This window comes from Antrostomus carolinensis, unplaced genomic scaffold, assembly GCF_000700745.2.
Source record: "Antrostomus carolinensis isolate BGI_N321 unplaced genomic scaffold, ASM70074v2 scaffold7462, whole genome shotgun sequence".
Classification (NCBI taxonomy): Eukaryota; Metazoa; Chordata; class Aves; order Caprimulgiformes; family Caprimulgidae; genus Antrostomus; species Antrostomus carolinensis.
In genome coordinates, this window is record NW_010298901.1 from 1,179 (window position 1) to 19,855 (window position 18,677).

The 18,677-nt window shown below is 35.6% G+C and overlaps 1 protein-coding gene across 1 annotated transcript; it reads right to left on the reverse strand.

The window, feature by feature from the left end:
• Positions 1–1,008: 1,008 nt before the first annotated feature.
• Positions 1,009–18,436, reverse strand: LOC104520804 (mitogen-activated protein kinase kinase kinase 2-like; the record flags this gene model as incomplete). The annotated part of the gene is made up of 10 exons (XM_010162601.2): positions 18,433–18,436; positions 16,646–16,764; positions 14,865–14,905; positions 12,221–12,320; positions 10,283–10,396; positions 9,552–9,651; positions 8,978–9,108; positions 5,164–5,243; positions 3,135–3,202; positions 1,009–1,101 (listed from the first exon to the last, which is right to left on the reverse strand). Coding segments are annotated over exons 1-10 (850 nt in total), but the record flags the coding sequence as incomplete, so codon positions are not given.
• Between the last annotated feature and the right edge of the window lie 241 nt (positions 18,437–18,677).

An 18,677-nucleotide genomic window follows, 5' to 3' on the forward strand; every position in this document is an offset into this window, starting at 1 on the left:
TGATGTAGTGTTATATATGGGCAATGACCAATTTTTCACTGTGTTAAAATGGAATAACTAGTTACTAGTTTCATTTGCAGGAAAAATGATTTAAAAGACAGAGAAGTTAAAAGATAACCTATCTTCAAAGTTACATTAAAAAAAAATTAGTACCTCTTCTCTTAAAGACAATTTAGAGTTTACTTAAAAGTCAGTGTGTCATATCTTTGCTACTTTAATCTTGCCTTAGAGCAAGTGACTGGATCAAAGCTGCCTTGCAGTCTTTCAATATGGTATTTCTGTAACAGAATTCTCTTTATTACTGGGCTCATTCCATACTACAAATTAAACCATTTGATCTTCAGAGAAGTTTCTTCTTAACACTTCTCAACTAGTGCTTGACACACCCTCAAGTCAGACAATCCTTCCGCTGCTTGTGGTAGTTTCACTTGGCTCCTCTTTCCTTCCTTTGGAAATTTAACATGTGTTCAATTTACATCAGTGTTATTACTGTCCAAATCAGCTTTGTGGCCACATCAGCAGGTGCTGTTTTGCATTTCAACAACTGATTTCACCAGCTAATTGTTAATTATTGGTTTAAACCATTGCTCTTCAATTTTATATACTTTTTTAATCTGAGAATCTGTTAATAAGAACTCCACTGTATTTGGTTTTTTTTAAGCAAAACAAGAAAAGACAAACTAACTGACATATCTCCTTCGAGTAGAAAAGGGTCACAAAGGTCAAAAGCTTACACTGGATGACTTGTGCGTGGCCAAAGATAGAGAACATTTTCATAGCTGTGCATATGAGTCATGAATTCTGCAATCCATAACTTTACTAGAGATAAGACTGCCCAGCAGCAATATTAATCATTAGAAGTTTAGCAAGTGAGTTTGGGGAAAGAAGTTAAGCTTTCAATTTCTTCAGTATTTTAATTCATTAAAATTTATAATCTAAACTTTCTTCTTCACTTTTTAAGAAAAAAACGGATTAATAAAGTGGAACTCTTGTAGTATTCACACTTACCATCATTGTATTCTTGCTGATGATATGAAATATGGTATCTTCGGGGATAAGTCCCCCCCTTTCCAAATTTCTCAAATATTGGAATATCATACTCTAGTAGAAAATAAAAAGATACATTTCAAAATTTAAAATGTGACAAAAGCACATTAAATTAATCCATTTAGTATTATAAACTTAAACATGAGAGAACACATCAGAAGATATGCTTCAAGTTGAAGCATCAGAGCAAAAAAGATTATAGAACAATCTAACAAATCACAAGAACTCAAAGGACATTCAGCCAAATGTGGTTTGTAACCTCTTGCTTAAAAGAATGTTAGAGAACTACAGCATGTCTAATTGCTCCAATTTTAAAAACAGCTTCTAGAGGAATTCTGGGAAATTACAGCTCACCAGGAAAATTGGCAGAAACTATTACAAAGAATAAAATTGAAAGATGCATAAATATGAAAAATTGGTGAATAAGTCAACACAGCTTGAATTACTAGAATACATTCAATAGGTCCTCCTAAAAATTACTAAAGGAGAAAATTATTCCTAAGATAAAGGGAAAAGTCCCTCATGCATAAATAATTGGTTAGAAGATAAGTACATAAGTAAATGGTCAACAGTTCCACAAGAATCTGGGCTACAACTCACGCAGTTTAAATATGCATGAATTCTCTGAACATAACAATGACTAGTGAGGTGACAAAATCATTTGGAGAAACAGAAGAATTAGAAAGCCTTTAAGAGTCTATGCAACTGGGTAGTAAAATGGCAGATGAATTTCAGTGCAGGCTAGTGTAAAGGACTGTGATAGAGAGTTCCAATAAAGCAGCAGCTGAACTCTCTGTATTGGGTAAGAAGCAAATTAAATGCTACAAATCATTAAGATATACTGAACAAAGTTTTGGTCTACTCTATTTCAAAGGATTTAGTAAAACTGGAAAAGATTTAGAAGTACAGACATGATCAAAGATACAAAATTGCTTCTCCATAAGGAATGCAGGCCTCTATAGACTAGAAAAGCAATAGCTTGAAGGGAGACATGAAAAGTTCTATTAAAAAAAAAAAATCATCACAAAAGGCATACTTCTTCATGAAACACAGGAAGCTGCACAACTTCTTGTCACAACATACTGTAGATACTGAAAAAAGTTTACACGAATTGAAATACAGACTGGAAAAAAATGTGGAAGGAAAAAATATTCATCAAATCACAGAGGAGCACCTTGCATTCATAGAACCCTTAAGCTATACATGACTAGGAATGTATTTTGAGGAAGGAATACTACACACTCTTCTGTAGAGTCCTAGTTCTGGCTGTGGCAGAGGGACATTTTTTCTGACTCTATATACTACTGTTTTTTTGTTATACATCAAATCATGAGATTAAATCTTGAATATAGAATTAATGATTGCTGTCTATCCCACTGTTAAAATACCAGAGCATCCCTCAAGAAAGGAAAAAAAAAACAACCCACAGAAAAAAATTGCAAGATCTTATTAGAAAAGTAACCATAATAAACAAACACAATGAAACTAGATTAAGATTATCAAAAGCAAACTAATTTCTGACATTTCCAAGGTTTTTTTGTATTTATCTCTGTCACCCAAGTGCTTCTTATATATAGTTTTAGTTTTATTTTCATTTAAAAGTGGTGCAATCTGCTAAGACCTCTAGAAAAAGATAAAAACCACATCATCACACAGTTATCTGGATAAAGCTTCATAAAGAAAAAGAAGCTTTAAATCACACAATAGGCCAAAAAACACAAAACACCCACACCCTAGATTCATTAGAAGCTAATTATTGTTCAACAGCAAAATTCTGTAGCGAGGCATGTCCATGGGACACACTTCAAAGCACTTTCAAGGTTACCCATTATACCAGAATATCGTATGAAAACTATTATTAGTGGTGACAATTAATTTATACACACAACGCACAGTTCTCCTTCACCCTTTCACTTTACAGTGCTTTCAGTTACAGAAGTCATGAGCACTTCAAGGTGATTCTTATTTCGCAGAGGAGAAAATGAAGACTCCATGTACTGGTTTTGGCTGGGAGAGTTAATTTTCTTCGTATCATTTGCAAGAGGAAGAGTTCTGGTAAGCTAGTATGTCCATTGATTTTTGCCTACCTGAGAATTCCTGATGATTATCTGGATAGCTCTGTGCTCTTGGCATCCGAGATTTGGGATAGTTGTCTCTGGAAGTGTAAAAACGTACAGTATCTAAAAACTGTTCTTAATCTAATACTTAAACATTTCATCTTACTGTCTCACAATCCTTTATGACTGATGAAAAGTTACTGCTGTACAAGTCGCTGCACCAGTTTACAAACGTGGAACACAATTTTGAAAATCAAATCTAATAGGTACCAATAACAATTCAAGATCAGTAACAATGGAAAAGCTTGCTTATTGAGCTTAATGTATTAAGAAAGCAATAGACTCTGATAATGAGCAATGATATTAGTAAAAACATGAATTATCACAAGTAAAGCCACAAAGAAGCACTGTTAGGTTTAATACCTTTATGGCTAAACACAGTTTTATAGACTGGCAAAATCTCTTGTACAGCCTACAAAAACTCTTGAAGAAATTTAACCAAAGAAATTTATAACCTTTTAACATCTCAGAATATTTCCTCTTCTCTCCATGAAAACCACAGGATTAAGAGAGTAATTCTATTGAGTTATAGAATGATGAAGAATTTTTTGGTTCTTATATGATCACATTGTTTCTTACCTACAGTTGGTATGTAACTCCCAGACAACAAAAGGAATGGATGGGATTGCCAGTCAGAGCAACCGATTACAGTATATTTCCATAAACATACCAAAACAATGTCCTCCTTTTTCTGGTAAGAATTTCTCTAATAGGTAACACAAGCTAAATGGAGACACAAAACCTACATCTTTGTAGGAAATATTTGAATGGGGCTAGGCAGGAAAATTTAAAAAAAAGAAAAAAAAAAGACAAAAAAAAAAAGAACAAACTAATTAGAGGTGACAAATGAAGTAAATAAAAACAACCACAAGAAGTACTGAAGAAGAAACATGAGTCAAATTAAGACTGCTTTGTTTCCCCTTCCGCTCAGCCCTACCCCACAAAAATCTAAAAATTTGGTATTTGGACAAATTTCTATCCTATGTAGCTACATTAAACACCATGTATGTAACCTATCACACTCCAACCACAAAATACTTTTCATGTCTATTGTTTTTTTGCTTGTGAAATGGAGACTTACTACTTAACTAAAAAATTTGTTAGACCAAATATATGTGTCCTCAAATCACATTCTCAAATGAAATGGTACTATGGAATACTATAGCTCTGATTAATTGCCACAGGCAATGATTTCCAACTTCTTACCTTTCTACCAATTAAATAAAATATTTAATTAGCAGTAGTATTTGTATAGCAGTTCCAAATAAGTGAGTAGCCAATCTGTGCAGCATAAAACCCAAGATTATTTGCCTGACCAACCATAAGCCACACAGGAGTATGTTCTGTTCAGCTTACCTGGTGGCTGTGAAACTGTGGACAGTGACCCTCTCAAAATACATGAAACTCCTAACAGGTCCATCAAGAGAGATCTCCAGACCCACCACAGTACACGCTGCCGCTTGCTAACTGACAGGTTTAAACAAGGCAAAATAAGTGGAAAGTCTGCAATGGGAACAAGGGGAGTAGAACGGACAGTAACTGCAAAGGAGAGATGGGGATTGTCTGTTGAAGTCTTTAAATGATTCTACCGTCTCTCCTGAATTGGGTACTCTCTACCTTGGAAAAAGAGAAGCTTACTTCATATAGTGGTACCTAAAGAATATAAATGTGATGGGGCTGCTCGCTGCCAGGGCATACACCTTACATATATGTAAGACTGGCAAAATTTAGTAAAAACCTTCAGTACATTTTTGTAGAATCTGAAGTCTAAATTTTTGTGTTCCAAATGCAAATTACATATATTTAAAAAAAAGAAAACTACTTCTATTTTCTGTGCATTAGTAACCAATTAAGTTTCATAAGCTTTTATAAATGTTCTGTAACTTACAGAGGTATTTCTGGAAGAAGTTCAGTAATAGCTGTCACTGGAGAGTTACACTATGTTACAACTGTTACATTATGTGATCTAATAAAGATAAATAATGAATGGAATTCTTACCCATCTAAAGGGCTGTCAAGTGAGGGACAGCTTCCTGAGCCAGAGTTTTCAGGACTGCTCAAAGACAATGGATCCAGCATCTAATAAATAACAAACAGAAAAAGATCAACAACTTCAAGTTTTTGGTGTTTTGTTTGTTTGTTGGGTTTTGTTTGTTTTAAAAAAACTTGAAGGTTTCTGCTTTGAAATGCCGAATAAAACAGAAATATTAACTACACACAGTTAGCTGCCATAGTTGAACCTGCATTGCATTCTACAATCATGAAAGGACTTAATTTTTCTCACATCTAACTAGAATATAGTTAAGGTATTTAATTTTCTATCATGCTTTGTACATAACATGTTGTACGGCCACATTCTTCCTGTATACACCATTGTCTCTTAAAACTATAGCAATATCTGCATGAAAGTAACAGAATAACAGAAGTAAGGCCTCCAAAGGATGAAAAGTTGAGACAGTTAAAAAAATGTGGATTCTGTTGTCATCAATAAAAGAAAAAAAATCTCAAATATGACACCAGTTGTGATTAACACCATTTATATAATCTCTGTAGCAGTTCAAGTTTTGCCAACTAGCAGTCACAGAAAACAGCTGAAAACAAATACTGTACAAAGCTTTTAAACATTTATCTCTAGTTAGGACTCCAAGTGAGTTATGCTGATTTTCAAATAGAACTGAAGAAAAAATGGAAGGAGAAAGAGTGAGAATGCATAAAATTTATAAACACTCTCCCTTTTCACTCAAATCAAAACCCTGTTTCAAATAAAATAAGCTTTCATGTGAAACTGGAGTTTATAAAATCATCAGACTTTTTTTTTCCCCCTAAAACACTTCTGATGACACAGTAATTGACGTTCATGAGCTGTGTAAAATCTGCCTTGTATCAGTCTGAAGAAGTTAAAAAACTGGCTATCTAGGCCAGATCTATTACATAATGAAAAGAGTCATCAACACTCTCTCTGTTTCTCAAACTCTAATCCAGAGGAAAAGAAATGGATTGATAATCAAGAGCATCTCTTTATTACCAGTTATTTCTCTTGGCTGACATCTGTTCTGTTTATCTCACACTACCACCCTTAAAGTCCTAAGTTTAATGACAGGCAAACATCACTCCCTCCTTCTGCAGTAAAACAATCTGAAATGTTTTATAGATTTATTTTTCAGAAGTGGAAACAGAATCTAAATTTTGAATTATTGAATGTGACTATTTTACCAGCCTGTCTCTCAAAAACAGGGTGGAAAGCTCATCTGTTGTCTTAAAATGAGCTCCTTCCTAAAATAAAGTTTGCTTTGGTATATTATATAATATCTATTATTTTCTATGAATTGGACTCCAATATTTTGCTGTAAACTAAGCAGCTGCTCCTTCAACTTTTATGGTCTGTGCTGCGTCTTAAAGGTCCTGGGCATGTATTTTGCCAAGCACTAATCAAGGACTTATTAAAGAAATAGTAGCCAGAAAGTGAGTTTGCACTCTGCAAACTCAAAAAACTTAAATGAGCTCTGTATCAGGGAGTTACCACAGGTTCAGCAATTACATTCCTCTTTTTTCATGCTGAATAGTGGGTCCTGAAAGGGAAGAAAGTCCATCTGCTACGAGATTAATTACCTCTATAACTTAATGCAGTATGGTCCAACTGGCAGATGTATGGACCAGTATGGACCAACATGACCCAATTCTATCGCTCTCATCATCTCTTCTGCAGAGAAAGTGTGGGGTGTGCTGTCAGAGGGTGGACAGCTGTGCTCAGGAAGATAAACAGGTGAGCAAAGCAAAGCCCTCCACCCCCAAATTCCCTTCTTGGCTTTGTGGGGCAGGCTCTAACAGAGGTAGGCAGCATGGTCAACACTTGCCAAGGTAGTGGCAACTTAGGGGGAAGGGAGCAAACAGAGGTTGTGAGTTCCCAGTACCCCAGTCTGACCCTCAAGGGTTGCTTAGGTGGAAGGAACCTGGCTTCCTAAGAAAGTAAAATTCCTGTATTTAAACCTTGTTGACAGTTTACACAGCAATGCATGCATGACAGGTTACATGTTTCTTGAATACTCTGGAGTGAAAGGACATCCTGGGCCTCAGCTCATTATAGAATAGTTTGGTGGAAAAGACCATTACGATCATCTAGTCAAACCATAAACCCAGCATTGCCAAGTTCACCACTAAACCATGTCCCCAAGTACCACATCTACACGCCCTTTAAATACCTCCAGGGACGGTGACTCCACCGCTTCCCTGAGCAGCCTGCTCCAGTACTTGACAACGCTTTCAGTGAATAATTTTTTTCCTAATATCCAACCTAAACCTCCTCTGGTGCAACTTAAGACCATTCCCTCTTGTCCTGTCACTTGTTATTTGGGAGAAGAGACTGACCCCCACCTCACTACAACCTCCTTTCAGGTGGTTGTAGAGAGCAATAAGGTCTCCCCTCAGCCTCCTCCAGACTAAACAATCCCAGTTTCCTTTATTAGACTTGTTCTCCAGACCCTTCACCAGCTTCATTGCCCTTCTTTGCACAGGCTCCAGCACCTCCATGCCCTTCTTGTAGCAACAAGCGCAAAACTGAACACAGCACTTGAGGTGCAGCCTCACCAGTGCCGAGCACAGGGGGACAGTCACTTCCCTACTCCCGCTGGCCACACTGTTTCTGACACAGGCCAGGATGCTGTTGGCCTTCTTGGCTGCCTGAGCACATTGCTGGCTCATGTTCAACCGGTTGTCAACCAGTACCCCCAGGTCCTTTTCTGCCAGGCAGCTTTCCAGCCACTCCTCCCCAAGCCTGTAGTCTTGCATCTATCTGTTGCACCAAAAATGACTTTGCCCAGGCCAAAAGTAATACCATTTCACTGAATGAATCCAGGCCTGTCTGGATCTGACCACATGGCTATGTTAATGAATAGCACCCTGGTCTGGAAATTAGGAGGTTCGGTCTCTATTCCCAGCTCAGTCATTAAAATTGTGCAACAAATTGCACAATCTCTTTGCCTCTATTTTTATTCTATCATCTGTCTCTCATTTAGTCAGCTCATAAAGACCATTGCCTCTTGCCACTTGTCAATACAGCGCCAATGTTAACAAGAATTTGAAGTGATCTGGGTACGCAACTTCATTTTTTTTTTTCCTCCTTAAAATATCCCTTTCTCCATTGCCAATTCTGTAAGCCGTTATATTCGTCCATCTTCTCCTGCTGTTTTTAAGGACAATTTTTATACACACAGAGCAGGATTTTTTTTCATGCTAAGCGTGCTAATATTCCACACCAATAATGCAGGTGAATAAGGAGAACGAAACAGCATACATTTGTGATCCTCACACAAAAATGTGACCATCTTTCAGAGCTTATTTATACCAGGCCCATTGCCATCCCCTTGCCTCTACACCAACACAGTACCAGTTGAGTTCAAATAATTCTGATAGATCCAAATTCTTCTTTAAAACATACTTTAATTACCTAGGAAAGTGGTAAAACTGGCCTTACTTACATATCCTTCTCATTAAAATAAGGGAGTTTGTGCTTTTTAATGTAGACATCTCTTGCTGTAATTTATATTCTACCACAACCTCACTCAACTATAATGGAAATTAATATTATCTTTCTCCTTGTAGCAACACATTTAAATAATTGAAGAGAATTGCAGAGAAAAAAAAAGGTTCTAAAGACTAAACAACAATTATTTTTAGCCTTCTCTCACAGATTATGTTTTCCAGGGTTGTCAAAATTTTTTCAGCTGTTCCTTCTAACAATTCCATATCCTTCTTGAAAAGCAGTATTTCATAAATCAACCTAACAAACACTTAATTTTAATAAATCACACACATACCTGATCCATACTTTCTGGAATGAATTCACCCTCACTGTTGATACTGGTGAAGGATCCATTTCGGGCCACCTGATGCAGCTCATCTGGAATGTATCCTGGGGGAGGTGAACTCCTATCACGGGTATTAGAACCTTTTGAAAGAAAGGGGCTAGTCAGAGTCTCTTCACTAAGCCAGAATCCAGGGGCTTTATTCAAATACTTCATAGGCACTGAGTGTGCCTGGATCACTTTTTGCTTTAGGAATTTCCCAAATGCTTAGGCAATACAAAACTTACATACAGCATTTAAAATCTGTAATCCAGGAATCATGAAAAATTTGGAGCACAGTTGCCTCAATGGCATTTAAAAGATTTTTCATTATATAGGAAAAGAAATATAATTTGCCCACATATCTAGCAGGATAAACTTCTTTTGAAACAAAATAAAAATCCAAACCCTTCCACCCGTGTCAACTAATCCTTTCCAACTCTTGAGGATTTAAGTTTTTCTTTGTCTGCAAAAACATGAGTAATTCTATTCATAATAAATGCATAATAAATTTTTACAATTAAAGCTATTGAAATATGTACCTTACCTATTACAGACAGTCGCCGTTTTCTGTCTGTCACACCAAACACTGTATTATCTAAATCTTCCAGTGAGGGCAAGGGTTCCACGTTATTTACACTGGGTGACTGAAAATGCATACATATTACAAACTGCAGTTATTTGTACTCCTGACAATGACAATACTTTGTAAACTTTTAAAGGCTTTGTGCAGCACGTTCCTTTTTTCTAGCAGTCAAAAAGAAGCCTGCCAATTTATATCAGAATTTTAGTAGCTCATTCTCCGTATTTAAAACTAATTTTCAATATGTACTAGTATACAAATCCTATCAATGTCATGGCTGTGATGTGTTAGATAATACCAAAAAAACTCAGTATTTAGCCTATGGTCCACTGCTACTGTTTGCTACAATGAACATTTAACTTGCCACAAAGGAGTGCCACCAACATATTACTTAAAAAACAGTTTCAAATAACTACAGTTACTTAAATTCTATGTGCTTCTCAAATTTGTATCACACCATCATCTTATTAAGGAACACTTTTCTACCACTATAGAGAAGGCAAGCGAAGAGAGAGGAACAGGATCTAGGAAAAAGTTAAAACCAAGTCAATACAAAATGCTAATAGATGCTTTAAGTGAACTGAAGAAGCAATCAGTAATATTTTCAACTGGAAAAATGTAATCTTTAAGAAAAGATACAAATTATACTTCGATATGAAAACTGGGGAAAAGACATTTAGCATGTCAACTCATACCTGTGTATTTCCATGTATTACAAGTAGTATCTTGAGACTCTTCATATGAACACTACGGTCAAGCAGTTCCACAGCTTTGTCCAGGTCATCCTGTGTGGTTAATGGAATTACAAGCTACAAAAAAGGGAGGAGAATAATAAAAAGAGATGTCTTAAACAGGATACAAAGAAATGAGGAAGTACAGAGAAACAAACAAACTGATGCTATCTTTTCTTTCATTCCAAACAACTTGAAAATAAAATTTATTAAATGATGCCTCAAGTTACCAACAAAATGTCTGAAGTTCAACCTTAATTCTTCCTTCAGATGCCTTCAATAGCTTCAGCATGGCAGAGCAAGACTTCACAGTGAACAAGAAACCATTTTACATACATACAATTTAATATTCCAGAATTTCAGAGAAACATGTGCAACAGTGTCAATGTATATGCCCTCACCTAAATTAATGCAAGTCTATAAGATACATAAAAATAAGTCATATTTTACAGAGCTTAAAGCACATTTTGTATCTCACAATATTACAACTATATTAGTTTAGAGTTGCATCACTAATAAAATTTCTCCATTGAAAAACAGAATTTAAGGAAGTGTTTCAGACATGATGTGATCCACATAGAACAGCTGTAGTCCTCATTGGAATCTTACTTGGATCTAATTAATTTGAATTAACTTGGTATACATGTAACTTCAGAACAGAAAATGTTATGCCATTAAAGTGCAGTTGAGATTCGAGTTCTATAATGATTAAAATTGGGCTTATGTTTCAGGAGTGTAAATTACAATTTCTGCTTGTAACGAAGGAACAGCACAATATAGATTTTTAAAAAATCTATTCTGCTTGTAAAGTGTCAGTCTGTGATGCTCAACTACCACATCAGTTGAAATCCGGTACTTTTATACAAAAAGAAACAGGAATGAGGGAGGAAGGTCTTGATAACAAATGAGCATACTCTTTAAGTTGCAGTTTTAATGCTAATGACAGGTTATTACCATTACATTTGTGAAAGGTGATGGGATGATTTGCCAACTAGTGCAGAAGTTGACAAGCAGAAAAACTGCTCAAATGTCTAAAAATCTATCAGAAGAAGAAGCTGAGGCTAAAGCATCATGGATGGTCGTTTCTTCTGACTTTCCTAATCTCCAAAAGCCTTCTGCAGGAATTCTTCGTTTTAAGGGTCAGTTTCACAGAAGTGCCTGGTAAGGTAGTGAGTGAGTAACCAACAAACAGCAATTACCGGCAAAGATGCAGATTAGATACAGCAATTACATTGTGCATAACCGAGCACACAAATAGTCCTCCAGGCACTTTGCTGACTCAAGGCAAAAACCAGAAGTAACTTTTAAAAACGGATCCCGCATCTGTAAATATACTTCCTTCCATCTCTACTTCTAAAGGAAGGCTGGAAGTAATATTGATCAGGCATAAGCGGCTTGACTGTGCTAGCACTGTTCCAAAGAAGTCTTTGTGAACCAGGCACTTTAAGAGGAGCAACGGTTAAGCCTCATTGTCCAATCTAAACATTACTAAATGCAGCATTCTTGCAATTACCTAACAAGAATAAAGGGAAAAAAGCATACAAGAAAGGATAAATGTTATTTCAAATTTACAAGCTTGACAAAGCTCAAAGAGGTAAACTTTCCCAAAGTCACACATCACGACTGTGGCAGAGCAAGAAGACAATTTACCCATTCCCAATCAAGTCTGAAACATAACTCATTAAGATATGACTCTCCGCACAAAACATTTCATGTATCTCCTGCCTATCCTAACTTAGATAAGCCTTACATACATGAGAATACACACACTAGAAATCTGAGGTTTTGTCACAGGAGTAATTTTTGTCACAGGAATAGTTCTCACTGCTTATGAGATTAAATTTCAGCCTTAAAATAATCAGTATACAAGTCACTGAGAATTTAGAACACAAAGAATATTACCTCATTATTGCTGTAATGTAAATCCATAGTCTGTCCAAAAGCAACTTTAGCTTTAGCTGCAAGATCTTCAAGTTTAACAGGCCTTGGTAATTGCAGGATTCTGAAACACAAATTAAGTTATAAGGTATTTTTGTCCATTACTTATGAAAATCTGTCAACTCATTATAATAAGAACAATCCTAGAATTAAATTTATTAATAAAAAGACCATAGGAGGCTATGCTTTATTCACTGTCCTCCATATTCTGAGTCATTAGAAAGAGAGAAAAGCAGTGGAAAAGTTAAGGGACAATCACCCATAAAATTAGATCTCATTATGACTATTTTATTTGCTTGCATATGGCTTTTTTCTTAACTTAATGCTTTCCATGCCTGCATTCCAGAGACAAATTCTTAGGAACTTCTAAAATTTTCTCCTTCAGAAGAACTAAGACAATGGAGTACCATAAGCTGCCAAGCATAAGTATCAGAAAGGAATTACTCCTATAGTCCCCATTTCTTTGGAAATCCAAAAGACTCTTATCTGAGAAAGGCAACTAAATGTCACCATCTTTACCACAATGAATTACATGCTCAAACTGCTGAGTCCATCACTAACTGTGTTTCAAACGAGCTCCTGTGAGAATGGTGCAGTGGTAGGTCAACGCTTCAGATTTTCTTTTAACTTAATGTCTCATCAAACCAAATAGCCCCCAAAATGCCTGTAACTGACCTTTTACTATAGAAAACTGCTGTATTCTTTGAGATACAACACTGTTAAACAAAAATAGCTTTTAGAAGTGACTAAGCTAGTGAGGTACATTCAATTCACACTCAAAAAAGAAATAGCACTCAAATTTTGTGAAGTAGAAAAATAAGCAGAGGGTAATTGTCCCTTTTATCAGTGTTTAATTTGGTACACTGGCTAGGAAATAGTATTTCTCAGAAATGGGGCTAGAAGGCAGGCTACTTCCATTTAAAAATTATTTTGAAAAAATAAAATCTTAAAAAAACCAAACCAAACCAAAAATGACCAATTCTCATTGTACTTAACAATTTGTTTAGCAAGTCTGGAACTCTACCCATCACATTGCATGCTCCTTGGTACAGAGTGCCACATTCACTATTGAAAGAAACTCTGGAATCACTTCTCTTTTCCACTTCCCTTTTTAAAAACTAGTGAGAAAGCCATTGCATAACTTATTTTTCTTGCATAATTTCATTATTTTATCTTTAGATCTACATGCTCAGGCAACAGCAGTATTGTAACTCATGCTGAGCAATGAGTCTGAGCTGCCCCGTACCCCTGGGCAAGTAGCCTGAAGGTAATTGGAACACTCCAAAACAGAGCTAGGCTTATCAGCATAAAAGCCTGGGAAAGGTATCTTTGCACACACTTACTTTATGCTTGTGTTCACATTGAATTGATTAACTTGAGTCCACTGTGAAAGTGAATTAAGATAAACTGTAAAAATGCACTGTGCATGCAGACTTGCAGCAAGTAAACAGTCCCCTGTTTTTAAATGCACGCTTCCGCTTATTTCACAAGAAATTGCTAGGAAGAAGAGTCCTTAGTTATCAAAGCTTTTGCAAAGACTTATTTTCTCCAAATTACTTATAGCACTCAACCATTACCAATGCACTGTTACATGTGACCTTCAGAAAAGTGAAATAAAGAAGCTTAAGAATGTTATTACCTAGAACTTACTGCTATTTCACTACCCCATGTAAAGAGAGAGCACATACTGTAATCAGCATGGATACACACTGATCTGTACATCACACTAAGGACTGCCCAGAAGTAGCACAGGTTTCATTCTGAAGCAATCTTTACTTAAGGAATTTACCATTTCTATTGACAAATAGCGTGACCAGGATATTACTTCCTTTTTAATTAAGTATTTCCAAACATTTTCTTCTATAACGATTTCTCTGTAGGTACAATGAAGGTTTGTGCTTTCAGAAAGAGACAAACAGACAAAATGAGTTGCCTACAAACCAGTTCTGCATGGAATTGTAGATCAACTTCTGTGAAAGCTTTTCAGCAGCCATCAGAGCAGATATATATATATAGTCTGTATGCTTTAAGCATGTACATCATTCACCTCTCATACACAAAATGAAAATAAATTTTAACTGATCATTCAAAATTAATAACGTAAACAATCTAATTATCAAGTCTAATAAATTTTCGTATTACAGTTCTCAGATTAGTTCCTCCAAAGTACAATCCAATATTGAGCTTTAAGATCTAGGCTTCTTCCTCTGGGTGTTACAGTAACAAAATATTATAATGCATTTATTATGCATATGATGCAGCAAAAAAAATATTCGCTGGTCTAATCATATTTGAGATCTATGCTAATGATCTAAGTAATTGTTCTAGGCTACAAACATCCATCTGAAGGATAAACATATTAAGGATATTACATGGGACATAGTTACAGTAAGATAATTCTGCATTTATGTATACTTAGAGTCAACATTTTAAACAGATTAATTCTCCTTAAATTATGTTCATAACAAAATTGAATTTAAACTCAAACCAAATAAACTCAGATAGCTGAAACACTCTGAATGGTTTATTTGAAACTTCATGGTAGGAGCCCAACAAAATTCTATAAATAATTTAAAAGACAAGATTGTTTCCTGTGTTCCCACCTTACCTTTTTTCACCTCGATGCTCAAACTTGACTCTAACATCATTCTGTAAGAAAAGAGATAAAGGAAGCACTATTAGTTTGCCACTAACTCCTTTAATGAAGGCTATGAAATTCCACTCAATAATCCTAAACTAGAAGTCAAATCCTTAAGCAGTCCATATTAATTTTCTGTCTTTTCTGATATACCAAGCATTTTAACAACCTACTTCAGCTGAGGTAGCCAATAGAGGCTTAAAGTGTGCAAGCATACAAAAAATTATTCTGAAGTAAAACAAATGCTTCTGTAGTAAACACTTTTTTTCTATCAGTATATTTTAATATTATAACAGATTCATGATTTCAAATTCAGCATGGAACTGATTACCACAGAATTCTCCATCACGAACAGGCAGGTAGACTTAGCCATAACAGGTTTTTATGTACACTTGGGAGCTGAGTGTTCCAGGCTTAAGAAACATATCTTGTTTCATAAGCATTACCATAGAAACCCACACATGTAATTAATCCAGCATTCATGCAATCAATTTCCCAGTAACAAAGACACCTGTATATATATGCAGTTACATGGAAATAGGATTGTTTTGCCAAAATAACAATTTTAAGATCAAATTGTATCAGCAACTATTGCAGGAAAAAAAATAATGCATTTAACACAGAGATTATATCCAAATAACAATGTTGTATCTTCCAAAAGAATTATTGGGTTCAAAAGTGATAACTTTCAAAATTAACAAATTTAAACAGAATGACAAACATGTTTTTTTTTCCCCTCACCATTACCACATTCAAATTCAGAAATGGCTCAACTATTTTTCTTCTAAATTTCTAAAGATGTATTATATTCAAATAATTTTGGATCATACATGCACATTACTTCAATGTCTAAAGTCACAGCTTGGCAGTGAGCTACATGACACTAGCAAAGCACCGTTGTGTTATATACTGAACTCTTAGAGCTTTTAAAGCACAGAGTGAAAAAGATGTAGTCACCAGTTTTTGATAGTTTAAGAGCCAAATACATTAAAATACTTTGATCTTCAGTAAGTTAAAACAAGACTGCAAAAAATGAAGTTTCGTGAAATATTGGCCTTTCAATTAAGGATCCAATCAAATAAACATACAGTTAACTCAGAGCTATTAAAACAATTTGGGTAAAAATCCACATCCTCCCCTCTCCTAATCTCTCCAGACATACATATCAAGTAAGTATTTACTACTTTTGCATCAGTAGTTCAGTATCTGCAGGAAAAAAAAACAGAGCTGAGAAGAACTCACGTTTCCAGCATATGAACAAACAACAAATTGAGAGCAAAGATGCAGTGAAGGAGCTTAAGCACATTTTTGTTGCTGCACTGACATTCTTTAGTATGACACAGCTGATAACTAGGCAACCTAGTATACCTATAAAATTCATTCTAAAGAAGCATTCCAAATTAAAGATGCCAGCACACCCTAATATTTTAAAATAGTCTAGTACCAATCAAGTAGTAATAACAATAATAACAAGAACAACAATAATAATAATCTACATACTGTGTTAAAATACCTCTATGATCTTCAATTTATCAGGATTGGAGGCATTTAAGCATACACTGTGATCTAGTCTGAAATGCCACCATTTCAGTTTGCTGCTAATTTAAGAACATGAACAAAGAAAATGGCAGCGCATGTGGGAGACTAATAGCTCATTCTGGTATGCTCACTGGTCTGGCAAGAAAAATAATTATAGAAGTCACAGCAGGACATTCTGTGCTCAATAGGTTAGTAAGGATATTAAAGATTACCTGTTTTTTAGGCGATGATGACTTTGGTTTTCCTGTTTCTTGCTGGGGCAATACAGGACGACTGGCCTTATGAAGCACAGCTAAATCCTGCATGATTGAATTCAAAGCTTGCTGTTCATCTGCTCAGAGAAAAAGACCAGATAAAAGAGTGTAAGTGACTGTTATATTTGAAATGCATTACTCTCTCATTTCACAATTAGGCAGGCATTATTCTAAAATCTACAAGTCCATATTACACTTCAATACCTAATTACCAAATTAAAAAAATTACTACCATGTTGCAAATATTTTTATTTTATTTATCACTAACAGTGCTTAAGGAAATAAAGAGCTTAACCAGTAAACACACTTAAATGGCAGGTTTAACAAAACTGAGGTCATGACAGATACTGACAACTCTACAGAACTGCAGGCTATATTATTGGAAGAACAGCAGGGGAAAAAAAAAAGGAGTTATCTACTCTGTTTCAAGTGATATTCATGGATGAGCTGTCAACTAGAAATCATACTTCCCCATCCCTCCCAGCCACCAGTTCATAAAATGAAGAAAAATAAAAGCAAGTACTTTTGAACCATTTTTCCTCTGTCCTGAACAGGTACAGTCATGCACACAGGAAGCACATATAAACTCCTAGAGGAACACCTCCACTGCTTGAGCATCTGCTGATGGTCCACAGAGTAATTAAAAAAACAAAACAAAACAAACAAACAAAGAAACAAAAAAACCCACCCAAAACACCACAAAACTTTTCCACAACTGCAAATATGGGGCGGGGGGGGGTTTAGGGATTACAGGAGTAATTCACAAGGAAAACAGAAGTAGGGGCAGGAGTGTTATGCAGCTTAGATTTCAAGTTCACACAAAATCTGAAATCCTGCTGATCTGCTGCAGCTGTGATGACCTGAGGCCATTCTAGACAAGGTTGCCCCTGGAAATGGGATGCTCCTTTAGACAGGAAAGCACTTCAGAGCTCAAAAGCCTGTACATCCATCACTAAGGGAAGTTTATTTGTCATTAATATTTTGTATTAATTCATTGCCATAGCAATGGTACTCTACTCAACGTGCATCTAGAACACTGGATAACAGAATTTATCTACAAAGGTGTTGATTGTATGCCTTCATGCTACTTCAAAATGAGCACACTTCTTGAAGAATTCATTTCTTATGGCTGTTATTTACAAAGAACAGTATTTCTCAAACATGCATCTGAGAAAAACTCAACATTAAAATCAGCAAGCAAGCATTCCAGGTGTTTGCCAATGATGAGAATTCCTTTGTTCTCTCGAAAAATCAGTATCGAATTTTAAGTAATACAAATGTGCAACGTATCTAGAAAAACACAGTTAGATCATCTACACAGTTCTGGCTTTGCTCTGGAATGACACAATACGATAAAATTCTTTAATACAGACTTTGTGTTGGGCTGTGGGTGGTTTTTTTGTGGGTTTGTTTTGGTTTGGTTTTTCCCCAGTAGCCATAACCATTGAGAGCACAGCAAATATTGCTCAGTACCCAATTGCCATGAATCTCAATTTCCTATACTTGGATTTTTAAGTTACCACACAGTGAGGGAAAAGTGCTACATTCCAATGGAAAAAAACCCAGAAGTATTCTGAATACCAGCAAAGCAACTGAACACTGCCTTTCACGTCGGCATTAGATTGAGTTACACGGCCAAAAAGCACACATTTCCTAGCAATGATATTACATCAACGTTCTTGGTCTTCAACAGAAACTAAAAGTATCTGAATTAATTTTTTATATACATTACACACAAGACTTACCCATAATGGCAGTGAGCCTGAAAACTCGAACTTCAGGGAAATGGTTGCTTCATTAGCATTATTTTATTTCCTAAAATGCAAAACCAAAACCACACAATTATTGAAGTTGTCAAAGCCACGTGAAACAGTCAACTCTTCATTGTTTACAGGTAGATTTTCTAATATTCTTCATATCAAATACGTGTATAAACAAGTAAGATTGCATATGTAGATATGACATGTGTGAAAAAACAGATATTGTCCCC